The sequence below is a fragment of the Rana temporaria genome, chromosome 3 (assembly GCF_905171775.1).
Source record: "Rana temporaria chromosome 3, aRanTem1.1, whole genome shotgun sequence".
Taxonomy (NCBI): Eukaryota; Metazoa; Chordata; class Amphibia; order Anura; family Ranidae; genus Rana; species Rana temporaria.
The window spans coordinates 464,211,503-464,235,939 of record NC_053491.1 but is presented as its reverse complement, the minus strand read 5'-3'; the positions used below and the strand labels follow the sequence as shown (position 1 = coordinate 464,235,939).

The 24,437-nt window shown below is 44.4% G+C and overlaps 1 protein-coding gene across 1 annotated transcript; it reads right to left on the bottom strand.

The window, feature by feature from the left end:
* Positions 1-2,329: 2,329 nt before the first annotated feature.
* Positions 2,330-15,136, bottom strand: LOC120930610 (extracellular calcium-sensing receptor-like). The gene is made up of 5 exons (XM_040341785.1): positions 15,123-15,136; positions 12,856-13,068; positions 10,331-10,622; positions 7,662-8,483; positions 2,330-2,584 (listed from the first exon to the last, which is right to left on the bottom strand). The coding sequence occupies exons 1-5, from the start codon at positions 15,134-15,136 to the stop codon at positions 2,330-2,332; spliced, it is 1,596 nt and encodes a 531-aa protein (XP_040197719.1).
* Positions 15,137-24,437: the final 9,301 nt, after the last annotated feature.

Below are 24,437 nucleotides of genomic sequence, written 5' to 3'. Positions count from 1 at the left end.
GGAGGAGGACCAGAGAAGACTGGCAAAGGCCCTGATGAACCAGGTCCTTTGGTGGATGCAGAGGGGCCTGCTGACCCCAGACACTGGGCTATGTGACCCGGCCCGGCTTGCGGAACACCATCCTCCTGCTGCCACATCAACCCCACCTGCAAGACCCCGTGTTCGATCCGCTGGAAGGCTGCCTGGAGGGAAGGCTGGAAAGAGGAGGAAACGTTGATTTTCTGCCTTCCATTTCCTTCCACATAAAGGACATCGTGTTTGTACTACCACAGTTTGGGTTCCTTTGTTTGTGTGCTGCTGCTTCATATTTTTGTGTTTGGCTACTGAGGCTTGGAAGTTTATCCTTCACCATGTTGGAAATGCAAGTTTGCATATAGTTTGCTATCTATTCTAGTGCTGCCGTTCTTTTTATTTTTTTGTGATGACATTTGCCTGAATAAAAGGCCTTTTGCTTTCATTTGAAAACATGTCTATTGTTTGATATACTGTGGGGATTATTAGGCAGCAAACCTTTAATAAATATACAATGGGTAATTTACAAAGGACACACTCCTTGGGGGGGGGGGGGGACATTTGGTGTGCCAACATGGTTTAATATTCTCTAATGAAACACCAAAAAAAAAAAAAAATTTTCAAAAAACATGTAAAAAAAAAATAGTTTAAATGGTGACATAACTAGAAACAAAAAAAAAAATTAAAACAAAATGAACATTCCTTTACAAAAATGACTACTCTAAATTATGGAGGACCACCAACCAAAACACACGTCTGGCATAGAAAACATTATTAAAGGATTACATCACAAGCAAGAAATGTGACATTTCAGTATGGGACAACTCTATTGAAATTGCATCAGCAAGAGAACGGGGTTATTCTAGCAAGAGAAGAATTAATAAAACGAGGCTTTAAAATGTGGTTTAGTGCGCCTTTTTAAGACATTGTTCTCTTGCTAGAATAAAAGGTTTCTAATGACGAATGTGCCATATCCCAAAGAAACGCGAGTTTTACCTGAACGAGCGCTCCCGTCTCCTCATTTGGACTGAGCATGCGCGGGGTTTTTGTACGCTGCTTTTGTGTACAGACGACCGAACATGTCTGACGGACACGATTCCAGCAGACTGTTTTAAAGCAAGACCAGGAAACAGTTGTTCGTTGGAAAACGGTCTGGCCGACGATTGTTTGCTGGAATTCTGTACGTTACTGCCTACACACGAACGAACATGTCCGCTGAAACTGGTCCGCGGACCAGTTTCAGCAGACATGTTTGGTCGTGAGTACGAGGCCTAACTCTGACCCTTCCAAATCTACAGGACCTTTTCTAAACCATGATTCATGCCTCTTTGTGTAAGCAGTGTGAATCAACTTAAAATGTATGAAACATTAACCTTGAGCTTCTCTTATTTGCATCCTTTTGGTCTTGTTACATATGTTCGATAAAAAAACAAAAAAACAAACAATTAATGATTCTGCCAGAAATCTTGTGGGAGCTTCCTGTGCTCTCCGACCCTGCAGACTGTTATATGTAAGCACTGTTCTCGTTGCTCTCTGAACTAAGTAAAACTTGCTTCTTATGTTATGGAGATGAGGAGTGAGGAAAATATTATATACTCCTTATTCACTTGTAGGAAGGTGCAGTCTACTTTCTCTAATGCAGGTGTCATCTCCCGCAGTGGCACTGCAGTTGGAGAGGAAGTCAGGAGGAAAAGTGTTCCTCTATGGTTTGCTGGATCACTGGGGAAGCTATCCCATGGGATGCTACTGCCCCACGTCACTCTGGTGGCCATGTTGGGTCAGGCAGAGCTTTTTAAGGCACTGGCTCCCAGGTTTGACATGCATTTGCTAGTTGGTAGAGTAGAGACAGATACCCCACCTGGTTGGGACAGAACTAGCCTCAGGGAAAGGTTCATAATGAGAAGGGAAAGCTTAGGGATCGCAACTTCTCTGGACACTTGCCCACATGACGGCCAGGCCGCATTCTTCTCCTTTCTACAGGCAAAGTCAGTTCAGCTGCATCGGTTAGGCTGCCTTCCCCTGCCTTATTTGTGAATGGTCTCTGCTTTATTTTAATACAAGTCCTTTCACTTCACTGGAACTGAGTTTGTTATTCCCACTGCACAGCTCTACACCCCATCTGCACACTTCTCATTGAGTCCCAGTGCACTCAACAAAATGAGCCTTTTCAAATATTTTAACTTACTAAAAATTAAAAATGTATGCAGATATTTTGAAGAAGGATTCAATGCACCTGTATTCACTCCTACTGCTGCCTATGTGTATTAGACCTGTTTGAACACCATTGTAATTTGTGCCATTATAGTTACAAACATATTTAACAGCAGATGTTATATGAATTTACCTCCTGTCTGCCATTTGGCCACCACACAGAACTTGAATTTATGGAAAAACTTTTTCCAGATGAGGCCACACTGTCGTAGTTTCCAACCTTCACCTGGACCATGGAACCCTCTTGGTTCTTTTGCCAATTCACAACATCATACGCAGCTGGTGGATCCCCATTCTCATCAAAGAACACTTCTCTCTTGTCACTTAGTTCAACCCGTACTTTCTTCAAGTAGTGCATAAGCTGTACAGATAGCAACAACCCAGCAACAGATTTAGCTTAAATTGTAATCATTAAATAATGAAAAGAAAATGTGTGTATAGTGTAGCTTATAACAATTAATTAGCTTTAGGGAGCTTACAGTATTCAAACCAAAGGAAGACCAAGAAGAGTTAATTTGGGATTAATTGCTACCAAGGATGAACAAACATCCAGGTACTTGCAAAATACAAATGCATTATATTATGAATAAGCAAATGGTGGAAGTTCAAGTTTACTACAGCTTTTGATATTTGCCATACTGTTTGTTACCTCATAAAATAAAAACATTAATTTCTGTTGTAATCTGTAAACCAAAGGATCCCGTGGGTAATGTGGTCCCCTTTTTGGGAAATAGTGATTTTTTTATTTCTACTGAAAGATTGTGAAAGAAAATCTCTAAGGCCTCATACACACGACCGAGTTTCTCGGCAAAAACCAGCAAGAACCTTGCTGGGAGATATTTTTTGCCGAGGAAACCGGTCATGTGTACATTTTCGCCGAGGAAACTGTCGAGAACCTCGACGAGCCAAAAAGAGAGCAAGTTCTCTATTTTCTCGACGGAAGTCTGAATTTGGCTCATAGAGTTTCTGGTCGGGCTGGTTTTCAACGAGAAACTCGGACGTCTGTATGTTAAGAAACCCACGCTTGCTCAGATTAAAGTATGAGACGGGAGTAAAAGTAGCATTTGTAATGGAGATAACACATTTTTAAAGCTGTAACAGACTGAAAAGTGCAAATGTCTCTTACCAAACTTTTATTGAACACGCAAACACATGAAATTAGAAAAAGCAGCCCCAAGAGTTTAGCCAGTGGACTCGAACTTCCCATGCTGTTGTATGTGTTGTATGTCACCGCGTTTGAGAACTAGGAGATTTTGGCTTGACAGTGTGTACGCAAAGCAAGCTTGTCGAGTTCCTCGACAAGCCTAGCAAGGAACTCGACAAGGAACTCGATGTGTTTCGCCCGTCGAGTTTCTCGGTCGTGTGTATGAGGCCTAAGGTCGTGTACACACGATCGGTCCAAACCAATGAAAACGAACTGAAGTTCAGTTTCATCGGTCCAAACCGCCCATGTGTACCCCCCATCAGTCTGTTGTCCTTCGGTCCAAAAAAAGAGAACTTGCTTTAAAATCGAACCGATGGACGGCTGAACGATAGGTCAAAACCGATGGTTAGTACACAAAAGCATCGGTTCAAAACCTGTGCATGCTCAGAATCAAGTCGACACATGCTTGGAAGCATTGAACTTTGTTTTTTTCAGCACGTCGTGTGTTTTACGTCACCGCGTTCTGACCCGATCGGTTTTGAAAACGATGGTGTGTACGCACATCAGCCCATCAGTCTGCTTCAGTGGTGAACCAATGAAAACGGTCCATCGGACCATTCTCATCGGATGGACTGATCGTGTGTACGCGGCCTTATAATAATAATAATACAGTGGCCATCATTGACCTCCTTCTAAAACAGATAATTATCTGGTCATTATGGTGATCAGACTTTCTATGTCACTATATCACTACAAAATAGGGACATGAGAACTACTGTACATGTTCATATCATTGGCATAACACTAAGGTCAGCACTGGCAGCCTGTGTAATTTCCCTACAGTATTTGTAGAAATAAATATCCCTGAATGAATTAAAAAAGATTGAGTTTCAAAAAGTGAAATTAATGGTGTAAATGAAATGTGTCCCCATTCTGTAGAACCTGCCATAGGCTCTCCAAGGATTGGAGCTGGAGTTCATGCCTCAAGTTGTATACATTTGCAAATAGGGGTAGTGGTTTTGTTTTGCAGACTTAAAAATGCCACCACCAATCAGTTATTTGCTGGGTCACTGGTTTCCAAGATCTTGGTGCTCATAGATCATGACAGGCTTTAGGGCTTGTATGTATTGTGTTTGATATATTTATTTGCACCCTTAGGAGCTAGGTTAGTGTTAGGGATTTAATTAAGGGTTATATTAATGTCAAGGGATAAGGGTTAAAGTCTTCCCACTCATCAATCTGTAAATTCAAATTTGAAAGAAGTGAAAGATGCCCATCACTGGGATCCATCAGTTAACACTTTATTTGGGTAGTGACTTTTAATCCCAGCTGTCAATGGCAGCTCTGGTCCCCACTAATGACTGGAAACCAATCAGAGTGCTTCCTGATCATGTGATCACTATGTGTCAGGAATGGTGTCATTACTGGGCTCACCTGCTGGTGGCACTGTTGCATTCGGCACCAGTGGGTGTAGTTCTGGTGGCCACCAGCAGGTCTCCCCACCAATACTTTCAACCAGCCATCAAACACACCTGATCTGGGTCTGGTGGACTATATAAGCCTGCCCTTAACCAAGGCTCAATGCTCCAGAATTCCTTCTGTTAGGCCTCGTACACACGACCGTTTTCCTCGACAGAATCCATCAAGAAACTTGGTGGGAGAGCTTTTTTGCAGAGGAAAATGGTCGTGTGTATGTTTTTCATCAAGGAAACTGTCGAGGAACTCGACGAGAAAAAAAGAGAACAAGTTCTCTTTTTCCTTGACGGGAGTCTCAATTTCCTTGTCGTGTTCCTCGTCGGGCTGGTTTTCGACGAGAAACGCGTTCGTGTGTATGCTAAGAAACCCGCGCATGCTCAGAATAAAGTATGAGACGGGAGCGCACCTTCAGTAAAAGTAGCGTTTGTAATGGAGATAGCACATTTGTCACGCTGTAACAGTTTGAAAAGTGCAAATCGTCTCTTACCAAACTTTTACTTAACACGCAGTAACATGAGATTAGCAAAAGCAGCCCCAAGGGTTGTGCCAGTGGAATCAAACTTCCCCTGCCGTTGTATGTGTTGTACGTCACCGAGTTTGAGAACGAGGAGATTTGGTTTTGACAGTGTGTACGCAAAGAAAGCTTGTCAAGTTTCTCCACAAGCCTGACAAGGAACTCGTCGAGGAAAATGATGTGTCTTTTCCGACGAGTTCCTCGGTCGTGTGTACGAGGCCTAAGCCCTGTCCCTGCCTGAACCTGATCCGTTTGCCTAAACCTGATCCGTTTGCTTGAACCCAGATCCTGATCCATTTCCTGCCTTGTCCTGGACTCTTGTATCCTGTCCCTGAGACCTGTCCCTTGATACCTGCTTCCAGCTCCCCCTTGCTGACTGCTCCCTGTACCTGGCCTTCTGCTCCCCTTGCCTCTCGTCCCTGCCTTGTTTATGTATGTGTGCTCCCTTTACTTGTATATATTAGTTAGATTAGGTGTTTTGGGGTTTGTTGCGTTCTCTTTGTATGGTTTGCTGTTGTTTGATTACATGTGTGTCTTTATCTTCAATAAATACTGGTATATATATTTTCACTTACCATGTTCCTTATTCCTTAAAGCGGTTGTATAGTCCCATAATTTTTTAATTTTTTTTGTCACCTGTAAGGCAAAAGGCATAATGAGCTAGTATGCACTGCATACTAGCTCATTATGAAACACTTACCTTAAAGGTAACTTACCTGGTCCACGCCGAGGTAGCTGACATGTTGCCTCGGCATGTCTTCCGGGTATCGCGACTCTAGTGAGTGGCTGGAGTCACAATGTCGTCACTCCCACGTATTCGCGCGGGAGACCTCTTTCCGGCAAAGGTCCGGCGTTTGCCGGGCCTTCAGCCGAGAATCCCCTGTGCGCATGCACCGCTGCAGTCAGCGGCTCATTGCAAGGGGAGTATCTCCTAAACCGTAAAGGTTCAGGAGATGTTTTTTTACCTACAGGTAAGCCTTAGGTAAAAGGTAGGTAAAAGTTCCAAAAATGACTATACAACCGCTTTAAGTGCAGCCCAACGATCTGATTACCTATATTGGATGTCTGTGTATGGTTTCCCCCTGACACTATGTCAGCTATGACATAATGACTGATGACATGCAAGCTGGAGGTTTTATTGATAAGATAAATATTTAGCCTGCACTGCCCTTTAGTCTGAAGTTGTCAGTGTTCTTCTGTTTAATACTGTAATTGTTCGCAATTTGACCTGGGCATTTAGGTATCAATGACCTCTGATCAAAAAAGGGTTAATGTTAGGACTGTGGTGTATAAGGTATTTTAATGTTTAACTGAATATATCTGTAAGGGTTAGTTTAACGGTCAAGATTATGGTAAGCCTGGGGGTTAGTGTCAAAGGTTAGATAAAGGATTTTGCTATCCAAATTTTACTTATGTAACAAGCAAAAAAAAACTATACAAATAATGGCCCGGATTCACATACATCGGCACATATTTATGTGGGCGTAGCGTATCTAATATACGCTACACCGACGCAGCGCACAGAGGCAAGCACAGTATTCAGAAAGCCAGTGCTCCCACTCGCTCTCAAATCTATGCTGGGGTTCCTCGGCGTAAGCCAGCGCAGGTGGAAGTGGGCGTGAGCCATGCTAATGAGGCGTGACCCCATGCAAATGATGGGCCAAGCGCCATAAAAGTACTTAAAACTAACGGCGCATGCGCCGTTCTGTGGACGCATCCCAGTGTGCATGCTCAGAATCGCGTCGGAACTACTCCCTAAGATACGCCGGATCACTGCCTACGACGTGAACATAACCTATGCCCAGCCCTATTCACGTACTACGTAAACAACGTAAAATACGACGGCTGTGTTCCCTGGTCCATACCTTAGCATGAGTTGCGCCTCCTATATGGGGAATAACTTTACGTCGGACGTACGACTTACGCAAACTGTGTATATTATGCGCCGGGCACAAGTACGTTCGTGAATCGGCGTATCTCCCTCATTTGCATATGTGCATAGAAAATCATAGGGAGCGGCAATTGCGCCCAGCGGAAATAAGCGCCCACGATACGACGGTGTAGGCAAGTTACGTCGGTCGTAGGAAGCTTATTTTTAGGCGTATCTCAGATTGTGGGCACGGCGCACAGATACGACGGCGCATAGTTACACTTACGCGGCGTATCTCGAGATACGTTGGCGTAAGTGCTTTGTGAATTCGGGCCATAATGTTTAAATGCAGTATAACGACAATGAATACTTATCTTCTGAATTTTCATGGATGGCATATGTATTATCAAACTCATATTTGGACAGTGTTTTACCTGCCATGTTTTAAATTTTCCAATGTCTGCACATGTTCCCCTTGAAAAGGATCCTTCCTCATCATTGCAAAACATAAGGTCATCAAGAGCTTGAGCTATAACATAGACAGCAGTGTAAATATTGTAAGATGCTCTCAGGCTTGACACATCGTTATAAAGATTATGGATGCTATTAAGGTCTTCGTCTCCAGTACATACATTTAATGCATTCCTTGATCCATTAACCATCTTTTGGTCAGATAACGTGCACCCAAAAGCTTCTTCCCAGAAAATGTTGACCCAAGAAGCACCTGGAGTATTGTACGGGTCAATGTTGTTAAGATAGGTTTGGAAGCTTGGGATCTTTGAGCTGCGAAATGCAAAACCAATTGTTCCCAACAAGATGGAAGAATACTTCTCTATTGAGAGTACGTTTGAAATAGACCAAGCTTCGCTAGCTACAAAGACTTTCCCAGTTGTGTTAAGTATCAAAAGTTCAACAAGTAAAGGAATAAGATAGATGTCCGTAGAGAAAACCACCACAACATTAGCTGTTGAGGTCTTAATAACCTTGGCAATATTATGGATGTTTCTATAATATGTCTGTATATACTCTGTGAATGCCACACAAGCTCCAGATTTTGCTATTTCTTGCTTAAGTATCTTAATGCCCTCTTGGCCATAATCATTGTCAGCAGCAACAAGACCTATCCACGTCCATCCAAAATGTGTGACCATCCGTGCCAGTCCCTGAGACTGGAAAGAATCGCTTGGAACGGTCCTGAAGAAGGAAGGGAACTTTGCCCTGTTGCTTAGAAGAGAACTGGTTGAAAAATAGCTTATCTGTTGGGTGAAAATGTGCAAGCCAATTATCATAGTTAATAAAATATTTGATAGTGAGTTTTTATAATGTTGTTATCGAGGAAAAGGGTAAATGTGTGGTCAATGATGAGGATACAGGAGAGACCACTTATGGTATAGTAATTATATGTTCAATTTTTTTTCCAAAAGAATTATGATTGAGAAAAAAGTTGTGCTTAACTGGCAATCTGTCACTACTTTTTCAATATCGGGTGGCTCTTTAGGCCATGTGGGTTCTTTGACTTTCCTAGGTGCCCCAATTAAATGGTCATGATCTTGTACTGGTTTGTGTGTGCTAAAAAAAGGTCTACTATAAAGGGCACACATTACGCCGCCGTAGCGCAAACGCCGTACGCCACGCCGGCGTAGCGTGGAGAGGCAAGCATTGAATTCAGCAAGCCAGTGCTCCCAACGCTGCGCCAGCGGGGCGTGGGATTCAAAGGCATACGCCGGCGTAGGTGGAAGTAGGCGTGACCCATGCAAATGAGGCGTGACCCCATGCAACTTATGGTCCGAGCGCCAGACAGATACGTATCACGAACTGCGCATGCGCCGTGACATGGACGCATCCCCGTGTGCCTGCTTACAACCACGTCGGAACAACTGCCTAAACTATGCCGGATCGTGTACAGCGTGAACGTAACCTACGCCCAGCCAGACACACGTCCAATGTAAAATACACCGGCTTGTGTTCCCTGGTGCAGACCTTTGCATGTCTGCTGCTGGGTTGCGCCTCCTTTATAGGGAATAACTTTACGCCGGATGTACAACTTACGCGCACCTCGCGTAGCCTGCGCCGGGCGCACGCAGGTTCGTGAATCGCCGTATTTCCCTCATCAATGGGACCGGCACCATGCGCCCAGCCTAAATGTGCGCCCACCCTACGCCGGCGAAAGCAAGCTACGTCGGCGGGGTGTAGCCTGGTTTTAGGCGCATATCTGTTTGTGGGTCTGTCGCACAAATACGACGGCGCACATTTGCACTTACGTCGGCGTAACTAGTTATACGTCGGCGTAAGTGCTTTGTGAATCTGGGCCTATATCTGTACACAAAACCCCAAAATGATCTAAATTTGTAGCATTTAATATGGAAAACAAAATAAGCAAACTCTTTGTTAGGAGTACAATCAATGTGAAGAAAAGTAATTTCTTATTTTATAGTCATTTTAAAAAGCCATATTTGCCATCTTCTTCACTGCACTTTAAATTTAGAGTCTTCTCTCTTCTCTTCTGTCATTGGGTGCCACTGATGATGTACCTCTTGAGCACTTGCAATACCAACTGTATTGCACCAGCACCTGTCTACACTCTTGGCATCTGACAGATGGCAAATATGAACCCAGAGTATACATTGAACTATGCATGTGATGCTAAATAGGTGCAGTTATTACTCACTTCTGTAGGTGGTACTTGACTTGAGCGGCAATACAGAAGGGAAGGAAGTTGGGAGGAACTTGATTCTTCTATAACTTGGTCATTGGCAGAAAAGATGTGTGATTGGATGCTGGTGCCCTGCGTGACCCCAGCAAAAATGTTGGGTGAGGGCAGTACTTATTTAAGGCACGCCCCTCGGCTTTCCGCACATTCTGCAAGTGGTTAGGATAGGGACAGGTTCCCCATCTGTCAGGGACAGTATCTGGTGTTAGGGAGAGGTTCTGGAGGACAGGGACTGTGCAGGGACTATGTGACTATGTTAGTTTCCACTTAGGAAACCTACTAGCTTTATTGAAAATACATAGAGGCTCTGATTGGCCAAAGTTTGACTAATGGCAAAACCTGGATCCAGTCTGTACCTCAGATGCTTCACCTCTAATGGCTTATGTATCTTACCTGTGGGTATCTATACAACCCCAAAATGTGAGCCATGAGGATGGAGTATGTGGACATTGAATGGCCGATGACGGCAGCCAGTGGTGGACGGTCTTGACAGCAATAGTTGGGTATGACCCAATTGTAACCCGTCATCATCCACAGGGTGCTCTCTAGCTCCCTCTGCAGTACAGTGCAGGAATTGTAAGCATAGAAGCCCAAAGTGATATTGGGAAGAAGTTTGACGCTTTGGTTGATCTCATCAACAGCGAACCGCATAGCTTGCAACAGCTGATACTGTTCAAAGAGAAACCTGAAAATGAAGAATGAAACAAGGAAAGGACAGTTAGATAGCCAATGCTATTTTGCAGTGCTATGTAAGTCTCAAAACAGCTCTCATATTCAGTAGGTATTTCATCTGTGTATTTAGCTGATTGCATGGAGTTCAACTTTAACACTGGACACTGTTTAGCTTTTTGGTGTTATGTTTGCATTGGCTGGTAAGAGAACCTCTCCAGGTTCACTGGTTTGAAGGTGGCATACTGCATACTATGGCTTCTCTTCTGCTCCATAGTGAAGTGATATGTAGTTCTTTGGACCACCTTATTAGAAGTTCTGTATTACAGAAAGCAAAGTGAAAGATGCCAAACCAGCACCAGGGCCCCACATTGAGGGGCTTTGGGCTGGTGTCAATGGGTAAATGCATTTGACATCATTTTGAGATACTTCAGAGATCTTTCAGAGTTCAGTGCTAGATGCATCAACCAGTAACTGATCTCTTTCTGACCGGCACTTGATCTGCTTCTATATTGCATCAACCATCAGTTTACCTTATTCTGACCTGCACAGAACCTGCTTCTAAGTTGCATGAACTTGCATCTGACCTCCTTCTGACCTGAATGTGACCTGCTTCTAAGGCCTCGTACACACAACCGAGTTTCTCGGCAAAAAACAGCAAGAAACTTGCTGGTATTTTTTTTTGCCGAGGAAACCGGTCGTGTGTACACTTTTCGATGAGGAAACTGTCGAGGATCTCGTCGAACCAAAAAGAGAGCATGTCTTCTTTTTCCTCAACGGGAATGGAGAAATTTGGCTCGCCAAGATCCTCGACAGCCTAACAAGGAACTCGACGACCAAAGCGATGTGTTTCGCCCGTCGAGTTTCTCGGTCGTGTGTACGAGGCTTAAGTTGTACCAACCTGCAGTCGGCCACCTTCACTTAACCTTCTTCTAAATTTCATCAAACTTCAGCTGACTTCCTTTCGACCTGCACTTGACCTGCTTCACCTGCTTCTAAGTTGCAGTAGCCTGCAGTTGACCTCTTTCTCATTCTGCATTTAACCTGCTTCTAGGTTGCATCAACCTGCAGCTAACCTTCTTCTGATTTGCACTTAAAGTGATACTAAAGCTTTCATTTTTATTTTTTTTAAATAACAAACATGTCATACTTACCTCCACTGTGTTCGTTTATACAGAGTGGCCCCGATCGTCCTCTTCTGGGGTCCCACGTCAGCACTCGCAGCTCCTCTCCGCAAGAGCTAAACCCCTCTGGGAAGCTCTCTGCCAAGGGTGTTACCTTGTGGGCGTGCTCCCGTACTATACAATCGGCATCCATAGCCGATTGTATGACTCGGCCCTGCCCCCCGGCGGCCACATCATTGGATTTGATTGACAGCAGCGGGAGCCAATGGCTGCTCTGCTATCAATCTATCCAATGAAGAGTCGATCAGGCATGGGGAGAACGATGCGGCATTGCGCCCTCGGAAATTCGGGGCTCAGGTAAGTAAAACGGGGGGCAGTGACTGCAAGGTGTTTTTTCACCTTAATGCATAGGATGCATTAAGGTGAAAAAACATGAAGCTTTACAACCCCTTTAACCTGCTTCTAAGTTGCAACAACCTGCTGTTGACCTTTTCCTAATCGATGAGCTGCTTTCATATAACTGTTGACATGTATTGGGAGAAATTAAGTTCTGATTTGAACAAACACTCATCAATGCTAGTTCTTAGAGAGGACTTTCCATTATTTTTTCCCTTCAGAAAAGGAAAGGCAGCAAGAGGTGGGTCCATAACACAACTTGCACTGGGGCCCCACGTACCTTCTGCCAAAGCTGTAATTGTGTTTTTTTTGGGGGGAGCGAGTACCCTGTTTTTAGAGGCACCCAGCTCCCACTTCCTCCCCTGGCGCCGTGGCAAGGAAGATTACTTCTCCCACTCCATCCATGCAATCTTCTGGGACACGTCACAGGTCCCAAAAGATTGCCCGGCGATTTACAGTATGTGACCGGCGCCATGGAGAGGAGGGGGAGAGGAGGGGGAGAGGCGCGGGGCTTCGTACGCCCGCTTCGCTGTACCCTGGGACAGGCAAGTGTCTGATTATAAAAAGTCAGAAGCTACACCTTTTTGTAGCTCCTGACTTTTAAATAGGTGGAACTCCGCTTCAAGAGCTTTATTTTCATCCAATGGTAATAAATATTAATGGAACCACAGAATAGCATGAGATTCTTTGCCCAGCCTCACAACCATAAACAGAACTTCTATGTCTTACATTGTGCAAACATCTGCGGGGGGTTTCTCTTGAAAGGTGACTTCTCTGTAAATGGGGTTGATATGGAGGGGAATCACAGCCCCAATGAGAATATCTCCAGGTACCAATATCCCGCTGGGGGGCAAGCCTGTTGGGTTATCATTTGAGTATGAGATCGGGACATTGTACAGGACAACAAGGTGCCAGAGCGTTTGGTATAGATGGGGCATCAATCTGCAAAAGTAAAAAAACGTATTATTTTTCAAATATGTTATTTAGCAATTAGACGCCAGTCTGGTCTTTGGCCAACAAAATATATAATTATTTGTCCAAAACCTTCCCTGTATTTGCGCATGGATGTAAATCCACATGTGCAATGTGCCTATGGGCTCTGCCAAGGCCCAGTGGCTGGGCAGAGCTTGTGGGCACATCTGCACATGCGCCATATTGGAAGGGCCATCCTAATGAGTGGGCACACCTGGACACTGCCCAGGGGGCCCCAGCTGCATGGGGGGCCCTACAATTTCCCCAAAGAAGCTGCTGCTTGAGCCCACGCTGGCCGAAAATTTTATGACACTGACAGTGATAGATACACAGGCGAGGTAGGCTGGCAGCGGTGCACCATGCTGTACAGACCGATACCTATTATTTCACAGCCAGCAGGGAGGGGCGAGGCCGGAGTGCCAGTGATGCTCTGACCCCTCCCCATGCAGAATAAATGCTCGGAACTCGGAGGCCTCGGGTAGGCGCTGGAGTGGGAGCTGCTGAGTCGGCAGCACTGAGGAAGTGGCACTGTGGATAAGGTCGTGGTAAGCCCAGCTGTCCAGCACTATTTGCACTGTTTGCACCGAAGGGCTTGGAGTGCCTGGAGGGATGCTCCCTCCTCCGCCCCTCCTTCTGCCTGCATGACTTGATTAGTATAGGTTAGTCCTTGTCACAGTGCTGGATGTGGGCACATAGCCAAAAGTTCACATACACTGTATCTCCACTGGAAAAGGGGGTACTACATCGATGGAATAATGGTGCTGGGGGATATCAAGGATGTATGGGGGAAAACAATGCTGAGGGGGGGATCTGGGGTGTATAGGGGTAGCAATGCTTTGGGTATCTTGGGTGACTATAGTGCTAGAGGTATCAGGGACGTAGAGAGGCCACAGTGTAGAGGGGTATCAGGGATGTAGTGGGGTCACAATACAAGGGGTGTCTTATGGTATATGATAACAGTGCTGGGAGAACATATATAGTGTAGAGGGGTCAGATTGGCGGGGGATATCTGGGGTGAAAAGGGGTCAGAGTACTGGAGGGAGATCTTGGGTGTAGAGGGGTCAGAGTGCTGGGGGGGATATCTGAGATGTAGAGGGGTCAGAGTGCTGGGGGGATATCTAGGGTGTAGAGGGGTCAGAGTGCTGGGGGGATTTCTAGGGTGTAGAAGGGTTAGAGTGCTGGGGGGAATATATGGGATGTAGAGGTGTCAGAGTGCTGGGAGGATATATAGGGGTCAGAGTGCTGGGGGGATATCTGGGGTGTAGAGGGGTCAGAGTGCTGGGGGAATATCTAGGATGTAGAGGGGTCAGAGTGTTAGGGGCAAATCTAGGCTGTAGAGGGGTCAGAGTCCTGGGGGGATATCTGGGGTGTAAAGGGGTCAGAGTACTGGGGGGAAATCTAGGCTGTAGAGGGGTCAGAGTGCTGGGGGGATATCTGGGGTGTAGAGGGGCCATAGCGCTGGTGAGGATTCATTATAGCAGATATATTATATGCACAGGACAGCTTTGTTACTTTATGTATGTAGTATTTTCCCACCATGTCTTTGCTATACAGCATGATTGTTCATGTAGTTAAAGCAGAGCTCCACTCAAAAAGGGAAGCTTTGTTTGTCTGCCTCCTACATACTTGATGTCTGTTTATCTGTGCTGTCTCCATTGTAGGGGCCCCTGAGCATTACTTTGCCCAGGGGCCCATGATGCAAGTAAGACGGCCCTGCATATTGGTGGCGTCCTCGTGAGGGTGGAGCCGCATGGGAGGTGGACTGAAGTTCCACTTTAATTTTAATTATTTTCATATCTACAAGAGCCCATTTTACACTGCTTGTAACTTCCTTGGTGGTTCTTCAGTGTGCATCTTCCCAGTACATGTTCTGAGGAGTTAGGCATGGATAGCAGAACTGCCACCAAAAAAATCAGCAAACAGGCCTTCAATAAAGAATCTCCCAGATAAATGCATTAATATCTGCTTGTATATATTTTTTCCAACATGTTTGACTTTACTGAGAGGGGCTGGGCATGACCCACCTGTCTTGGTCCATGCTGGAACCAATGACAGAATGTATGGAAGATGGTGGCTCACCAAGAATTAATTTAAAGAACTAGGCTGCAAGTTGAGGGGAAGGACCTCCAAGGTGATATTCTCTGAAAAATTGCCAGTGCCATGTGCAACACAGGAAAGACAGGGGGAGCTTAGAAAACAAAATGCATGGCAAAAGACCTGGTGCAAGAGGGAAGGATTTGGGTTTCTAGAGCATTGAGCAGACTATTAATTGGGGTACAACCTATATGCTAAAGATGATTTGTACCTGAATGGAAGGGGATCTGCTGTGCTGGGGGGGAGAGGTTTATGGGAAGGCTGAAGTGGCATTTAAAATGATGATGGAGGGGAGGGTGAATTAGATTATAATAGGTCCGACAGTGGCCAATCCCTAATGGTGGGTGGAATGTGGAAAGATGGGGAAAGGTGATAAGAAGGTTCCCATGTTACAAACAACCATTGAAAATTGTACTATTTTTACTACAAAAAAAACCTGCAAAATACATGTGTAAAATGTGGCAATGAATTAAAGTGTTTGTTCACCAATACCAGAAGTCTGCCAAGCAAAATAGGAGAGATGGAGGCTTGGTATTGGTATTGCTGAATCTTGGCTTCATTCTTTACATGACTGGGCTATTAATATTCCTGGCTCTTCTCTTTTTTGTAGAGACAGAGGAAAACGGAGGGGTGGTGGTGATGGTCTCTATGTGAGAAGTGATCTTAAAGCAAGTGTGAAAGAAGAACTAGTTGATGGAGAGTGTGATGAGAGGCTGTAGCATTATGGGTGGTCAACTGTGTCAAAGGTTGCAAAAAGTAAATAACAACAATGGCCTCTTATAACATAACAAAAAGTCCCTCCTATTGGTATTAATCAATCAACTCTCACAGGTTGCATCTGCCCACACACCAGGAAACCCAGGGACGATGCCTAAAAATGTTTAGGACTTTATAATCACTTGCCAACCAGCCGCAGTCGTTATACTGCGGCAGGTTGGCTTGTTCCCACAAATCGCTGTGGGTGTACGTTGGCTACTTTTAAGAGGCATAGCAAGCACGCGCCCGCTGCACAGCAAGGGTCCTGATGAGCATGGCCGGCCGCCGTGATGTTTACCAGCCACCCATGATCATGGGAAAGAATAAGGATCTGTTTATGTAAACGGACAGAGCCGCGTTCTGACAAGGGGAGGAGAGAGATCTGCTGTTCCTAGAAATTAGGAACAGCAATCTCTCTCCTCTTTCATTCAGTCCCCTCCCCCCACAGTTAGAAACACCTCCCAGGGAACACATTTAACCCCTTGATCGCCCCCAGTAATCAGTGCATTCTTATAGCACTGATCACTGTATAAATGTCAACGGTCTCAAAAAAGTGTCAAAAGTGTCTGTCTGCCGCAATGTCTGCCGCAATGTCGCAGTCCTGCTAAGAATCACATATCGCGGTCATTACTATAAGTAAAACACATATCAAGCATATCTACTTTAATAAAGTTCTAAACATTTTTAGGCGTCGTCCCTAGGTGTCCTGGTGGGTGGGCAGACGCACCCTGTGGGAGTTGAAAGGTTGCAAAAAAGGTCTAATAGTAAGAGTATAGAGTAGTGGCCATTGATTTTAGCAGTTAAATCTTACTGAGTTTAGTAGTGCAGTTTCTGTGGAGGGTTACAAGCAAAATATTTACTGTAAGTGGTCAAGAAGGTTGTTTTCAGTGGGATAAGGAGGTTGTAGACTAAGTTTTCTAAACGTTTAGTGGTAAATGGGAGCAAGAAAATGGGTCTTAAAGGGTCACTAAAGGAAAAAAATTTTTTGCTGAAATTACTGTTTACAGGGTATAGAGACATAAAAGTTAACTGATTCATTTTAAAAATGATTAAAAATAGATTAAATTCAATCATATAATGTACCTGCAGTTTCACTTTCGTTGTTAAACTGGTTTCATGTTTCTGTGAAGTAAAGAGACCCACAGAACAAAAACAAACAAATCCAGGGCAGTGTTTTGTTTTTAAAATGAATCTGATTGGTTCTGAGGAGTTTTAGACACACAGCTTGGACCACAGTGAAAAGCTGCCATGAGATTTTTCATAAGGAGCCAGACAACCAGGAAGTGTGGAGATCACAGCAGAATTACAGCAACTTCAAAGCAAAAACGAACAATGAGGACATGAAACCAGTACTGCAGTAAGGTAAAGGAAGCTATTTAGCTAAAAAAAAAAATCCTTTAGTGATCCTTTAAGTTTTTCAGGCTGGTGGGGTACAGTGAAAGCTTTTTAAGTATGGGGGTGGTTTGTGCATGCTTTTAAATCAGGGGGAACGTGTCAGTAGGGAGGGAGAGTTTGAAGATGTGAGTGAGGGAACTAGGATAGAGGAAGAGGGTGACGGATGACCATACTAGTTGTGAGGGTCCAGATGGTTAGGTGGGCGTCTGAGAAATGTTTGGTAACTTCTTCTGTAGTGGCCGGGTCAAAAGAGGAAATTATTGAATGTGCTGTTAGACAGGGTATGTTAATCTGGGAAGATATCTGTACAATGGAGGTGTCCTTATGAAATGTATCTTGTTTTTGACGAGACTGGCAATCTATTGGGCAGTGGGTTGAGATGATGGGGGACAAAGTAGAAAGTTAAAGGTAGTGAAGAGTTGACAAAGACTAGATGACAGAGTATTATTAACCTCCCTGGTGGTATGATTATGTCAGATTTTTGATGCTGAAAGCAGTACATTGTTTTGCATGGAAATTTGTTGTTTTAAATTGTAGGTCTGTAATTCTTAGGAATAACTTAAATCTGTCCAAACAAGAGTCTAGTAGACATCCCGGATATGATAAAGTTTGAAACACAAAATCATAAATTATAATATAATAAATAACTATAAATAATTATAACAAATAATAATAATATAATAATAATACAACGTATTCAATAATGTAATCAAATAAAACAAAAATAAATTTGCTCATTTGCAGAATGATCGCTGTTGTTACTTTCAGTGTTTGATGATGAATTTCCCCCGCGAATCACTATCTCTCAATTCTGCAAGCGATTCTAAATTTACTTTTGGCTGTTTTTTGCTGGTCTAAACCCGCTTTTGACGTAAAGGGACACTTTTTGGTTGCCATGTACAATCTCAAGTTTCCAGGCAGAAAGAACAGTATATATAAAATAAAACTGCATGCAGGGCACTGGGCAAAGCATTGGGGGCAAAGGGGAGGTGAAATGATTTGATACAGTAATGTAATCTGTAAGATTACAGTGTACTGTATGTGTTATGCTTTTTGCACTTTTTGAATTTGGCGCCGGGCTCCTCCCAGGGAACAGAGCCCGGCACAGTGATAGATCGAGCTGAGAACACAGTCTGTGGACACTTCGGGGAGACATTGCAGGATCCTGGGGACAAAGTAAGTAACTTTGCCTGGATCCTGCGATGCAATCACGAGTGTGGCTCTGGGTTACCGCTTTTGGCAGTGCAGCAAAGACCACAGATTTTGCATCTGTATCGGTGCTGTAGGTGGACCGTCCTCTCACCCTCTACTTAACATTGCTGAATCTCTGGAGAGTTCACAGCCGCACCACAGGTATTGGTGAGAGGGCACTGCCCCTTGTTCACACTGCTAGCAGGAAATGAGTTACTGGAAACAGGATATTAAGTATACTGCATCTTTGCTGCATTTTTACTGCACCTTCTCTACAGTTTATTGCATGCTGATTTATGGAAATTGTTGCACTTCATGTACAGGTCATGAGTGTGGCTCCTTCTGAAGCCACACATATCCATTTAGGATCATATTGTGGTTGTTTGTACTTCCATTTTTAATTATGTATGTCTAAATCAAATAAATCATGTATTTTTCTACTTATCATATTTTTTCCTTTATTGACACCGTTTAAAGTCCCGGGGGTTTGTTACCCTTCCCTCCAACAATATTTTTTATGGAAATTGTTGTTAAGTGCACCAATGTTTCTTAAGGGACCCCAACGGTAGCCGGCAGAAGAACAGCATAAAGGACTGGTGCTCCCATAAAATCGTCTTGCAAGTCCCCATTGTTCCCTTCTTCCCTTTCCTTCTTTTCTATGGGCAGTGCATATCCAGTCGGTCTAGGCCAAGCATAGTTGCCATTATTGCACTTAAGCAGTATAGCTCCTGTGTTCAGTAGATCAAACTTTTTTACTGCTCACTGCTGCACTTTAGGTAACCTTGCTGCTGTTTATGCTGATCTGGATCCCAAGCCTCATCTTATCCCTAGTGATTATTACTAATCAGTATGTATGCTAAATTGTGCTAATATCATTGATATCCACTATATCAGGTAACAGTATATTCAATGTATATTCACTAAATGGTTCAGTGCCTGTTTTCTGTGTTAGTGGTGGGATTTACAAAAGTTGGAAGGGCAAAATCTGGTGGAGCTCGGCATAGAAACCAGGTTTTATTATCAAAGCTTATTTTAGCAAGCTGAAGGTAGAAACTAATTGGCTGCCATGCACAGCTGCACCATATTCTGAGTGCTCCAGTTTTAGTAAATCTCCCCCAGTGCTACTACTGGGTACTAAGTATTACTTTCAGTGATTTTCTGTGATATTGCATGCTTTATGCACTCAACCTAGTTTGTCAGAGGGTCTGAAGTTCTTAAAGCGGAGGTTCACCCAAAAAACAAGTATATAACATTACAAGTATACCTCAAACATGTACAGTATGCTGTTTTTTTTTTTGGGGGGTGTACATCCGGTATTATCGCTATTTTTAACCTGCCTTCCGGGTACTAGCTCCCGCGGGAGTAGGCGTTCCTATGCAGTGGCGCAATGTCCTCTGGGACTTCGCCCAGATGATTGACGTGCCTGACAAAAACTTCCCCTGGCGGATAAGGCTCGTCACGAGTTTCCGTAACTAGCCGAACTGCGAGTCGGCTCTATACGGCGCCTGCGCAGTCAGCTCTACACGGCTCCTAGTCGGTGCGCAGGTGCCGTATAGCACCGTATAGAGCTGACTCGCAGTTCGGCTAGTTTCGGAAGCTTGTGACGCGCCTTATCCGCCGGGGGGGAAGTTTTTGTCAGGCACGTCAATCATCTGGGCGAAGTCCCAGAGGACATTGCGCCACTGCATAGGAACGCCTACTCCCGTGGGAGCTAGTACCCGGAAGCCAGGTGAAAAATAGCGATAATACCGTATGTACACCCCCCCCCCCCCAAAAAAAAAACAGCATACTGTACATGTTTGAGGTATACAGAATGTAATGTTATATAGGTACTTGTTTTTTGGGTGAACCTCCGCTTTAAAGAGGTTGAGGCAAAGAACAAAGGACCCATCCTAACCAAATTAAATTCTTACGTACTACACCTGAAAATATAGATTTTATAAACATCATTAAAATTGCGACTGCCATCTTTTTATTTTACAGAGCTTCTGCTTTCAGAAATATATTCTGTGGGTTTTCAATGATTTTCTAACCAAAATGAAAATGTTAACATATGTGCAATAAAAAAAAAAAAATTGTTCTAAAAGGGAAGTATTTAAAGGACAGCTGAGGCTTGTAGTTGTACAAAAAGTTAAAGAAGATGGAGTTTAAAGATGTCAATATTAGGGTAATTAAGTAATTGTGAACAAGAGCATTGAATATTTTGTCATAATTTAAAAATACAATGCTTATTATTATTGCACATTTTATTGAAACTTTTATCCTAAGTACTGGTCCCTACTATTATTATTATTATTATTATACAGGATTTATATAGCACCAGCAGTTTGTGCAGCACTTTACAACACAAGGGCAGACAGTACAGTTACAATACAATTCAATACAGGAGGAATAAGAGGGCCCTGCTCGTTAGAGCTTACAATCCAAGACGGAGGGTCAAGTGATACAAAAGGTAATAACTGTGGTGGGTAAGCTGATAGAGAAAATAAAAGTGCACTTGTTACGGTGGGGAAAGAATAGACTTCTCTGAAGAGGAGGGTTTTCAGGGATCATCTAAAAGCAAAGAGAGTAGGAGATGTCAGACAGATTGGGGTAGAGCGTTCAATAGGATAGGAAAGGCTTGGGGAAGACCTGGAGGAGAGCATGGGAGGAGGTGCCAAGGGCGCTAGAGAGCAGGAGGTCTTGGGAGAAACGAAGATAACGATTTGGTTGGTATTTTGAGACTAGGTTAGTAATGTAGCTTAGGGCTGAGTTGTGGATGGTTTTGTAAGTTGTTAGTATTTTGAATTTAATTTGTTGGGTAGTGGAAGCCAATGGAGGGATTGACAGAGAAGGGTGGAGGACACTGAATGGTTGGTAAGGTTAATGAACCTGGCAGCAGCATTCATGATGGACTGACTAGTCTGACTATGCAGACAGATCTCCCTGTCCATGATTTACACATGCTTTAGGTTAAGATCAATACACCTAAAGTTGATATAGCCAGCTGCTATAGATGGTTAGCACGGAAAACTCCAACAAAATGTTGCTATAGGGCTCCATGGTTCGTAAGTATCTCCCTGCTGGCAACGGAGCTGACCTACTAAGGGCAAACAGGCTGTTCAATTTGCAAGGTAAATTACACTTTGCAAGGGAATTTGCTCAAGAGCTTGGCAAAGAACACTCAATCACATACAAGGAAAGGAAAAAAACAAACAAAAAAAAACAGCATTTCTGCTTGAACATGGCTGGATGATGGAAGTCAGAAGAGCTTCACTAATCACTAAGCTCTGGGGGAACTTCCCTTGGAAAGCGAATAGTATTTTTTCCTTTAGTAAATCAACCTCAATGAGACTTTGCAAAAGACCTACAATCACCTACAACACGTTCTTATTCTCCTTTGCACCTACCTCATTCTGTCTCCCTGTACCACATACACTGCCTGCCCTTTATATAAGATTCATACAGGCAAACAATATCACCCCCTCCCTCTCCTAATTACAGTCCATAGTGGTTACCTTGGTTTGTAAGATAATTAACAACAAGGCCCATGTGCATTTCGCAGCAGTGGGACACGTAAGGACTCAACATCCTATAATAGATAATGCAGATATAATCTTTTGAATGATAAAGCCTAAATATCCATATAACAATCGAGAATACAATCACATTATAAATGTGACTATGGTTAAAGGAAAATGTAACTGGATTTGATTCGTTATTTTACTTTTTTTTTTTAAGCGGAACTACATTTTCTCAATCAATTCAATATGAACTATTTTTAATCCTTATGCTCCTAGCCTTTGTAAAAAGATAAGAAGGTATACTGTATTACATGTACTTATTTTACTATTTTTTTTTACATTTCTTCAGTTGCGTCCTGGTTTCTGGCCTGGGCCAAAATTATGTCATACATCACAGGAGTCCTCGTGGGCATTTTTCTTTCTTTCATCTGAAGTGGGGGAGGAGGAGCAGACTTCCCATCTTTCTGATCTGCCGCTGTCACTGAAGCAGTCGAAGTGGACTTGCTGGGTTCCCTGCCAGATCTTAGTCAGGGGGATCTCCTCCTTCCACATGCCCCTAGAGAGCCAGAATTGCCTTCTGTGAAAAAAATGGCATTTGGGAACCTGCCACTGAGGTACCGCACATTCCACAAACTCACGGAAGGGGGCAGAGTCTACCAATTGAAAAGGCAGCAGTTGAAGTGCTAGCAATTTAGCCAAGCTAGCATTCAACCACTGGGCATGTGGATGGCTGGGAGCGAACTTCTTTTGGCGCTGCAGCAGCTGGGGCAGGGAAATTTGCCTGGTACAATCTGACGTTGGTGTACCGATAGCAGATTGCACTGCAAGTACTTGGTTGTGACACACCTAATTATACACCTTCATTCCTCTCAGTGCAGGTTTCAGAGAGGACTGAAGGTATAGTGGGGTTGGAGATCCCAGCTGATGAGGAGCAAGGAGAGGTCCGCTTTGTTCTTTGGTGTGGGTCTTCTAGGTACGTTTGCCAACTGCATGGCAGGTTGACATATGTCTGGTCAAGCATGTGGTGCCCAAGCGAGTAATGTTTTGGCCACACGAGATACACGCGAGACATATGTTGCAAATAGCAGCGGTGCGATCTGATGCACTCGTCTCAAAAAAGGCCCACATCAAAGATCTTTTGGAATAACGCGGAGAGACAGCAGCGCCCTGCACATGCGTAGCTCTGCGGTGTGATGCAGTCGGTGTGCTGCTCTTAAGCTGGCCCCTGGAGGGCATCCTGCCTCGTTGGAGATGTGCCTCCTCCTCCTCTTTCCTATCAGGCACCCACGTAGAGTCAGTGACCTCATCATCCCCCCTCCTCATCACTGGAGCAAACCTGGCAGTATGCTGCAGCTGGGGGAACATGACTGCCAGATTGCTGTCCTTCTTGGGCACCTCCTCTCTCTGGGCTCATGTTACTGCCTTCCTCTAGCTGGATACCATTATCGGAGCCTTCAAAACGCTGCACATCCTCCTGCAGCATGTACCCAACGCTGTGGTCAAACAGTTCGGGGGACTCATCAGGAGGACATGGTGGGGCTAGGGAAGGAATGACTGATGCCATTGAGCCGAGGGAAGAGGCTGCATTGGCAGCTGCTTTGCCAGACAAAGTACCCTAAGCCTGGGTGAGAGAGGATGAGGAGGATGAGGACGGCTTGGTCATCCACTCTACCAAGGCTTCGGCTCAACACGACCAGCTGCCGAAAAAAAAGGACAAGGGTGTCCCACGGCCACGTGCTGATTAGGATGCACCTTGTCCATGGCCAGCACTGTTGCCTCTAGATACAGAGCCTGCTTGCCCTCTTTTATTGGCTTGTGACTGTCTGCCTCTCCTTGTTGTCCTTCCAGACATACTAATGGCCTGCAGGGAGATGTAGCTGCACAAAGCTGGGATGTATATATATCAGTGGCGGTGCGTCCATAGAGGGTACCGCCCCCTCTCGCTCCTGCACTGCCATTGAAAAACAATACATAGATTCATGCATTGCATGAATCTATGTATTGTCGCCGCTGCCACCCACTACTCAGATGGCCGTCCCTCTGGTGAGCGCCGGCCATCTGAATAACGGCAGCTGGTTGGCTGTGGAAGTGTCTTATCAGAGCCAATGGCTCTGATAGGCTTTCTGATTACAGCCTGAGGGCTGTAATCGGCTTACAAATAGTTAACCAGGGGACACACGGGGGGTGCATTCCTTGGTTAACACTGACACGCATCTCAGCCAATCAGGTTCACTGGATCTAGTTACCTGATTGGCTGAAGCGACATCAAGGGCGGGACTACATTGAGGGATCATGGAGGAGGATCCGAGGATGGCTGACGAGAAAGGTAAGTGCCAGGCGGGAGGGGGGGGGGATCTGGCGACATTTTAGGTGCAAACTGCCAGCAAATGATGGGCACAG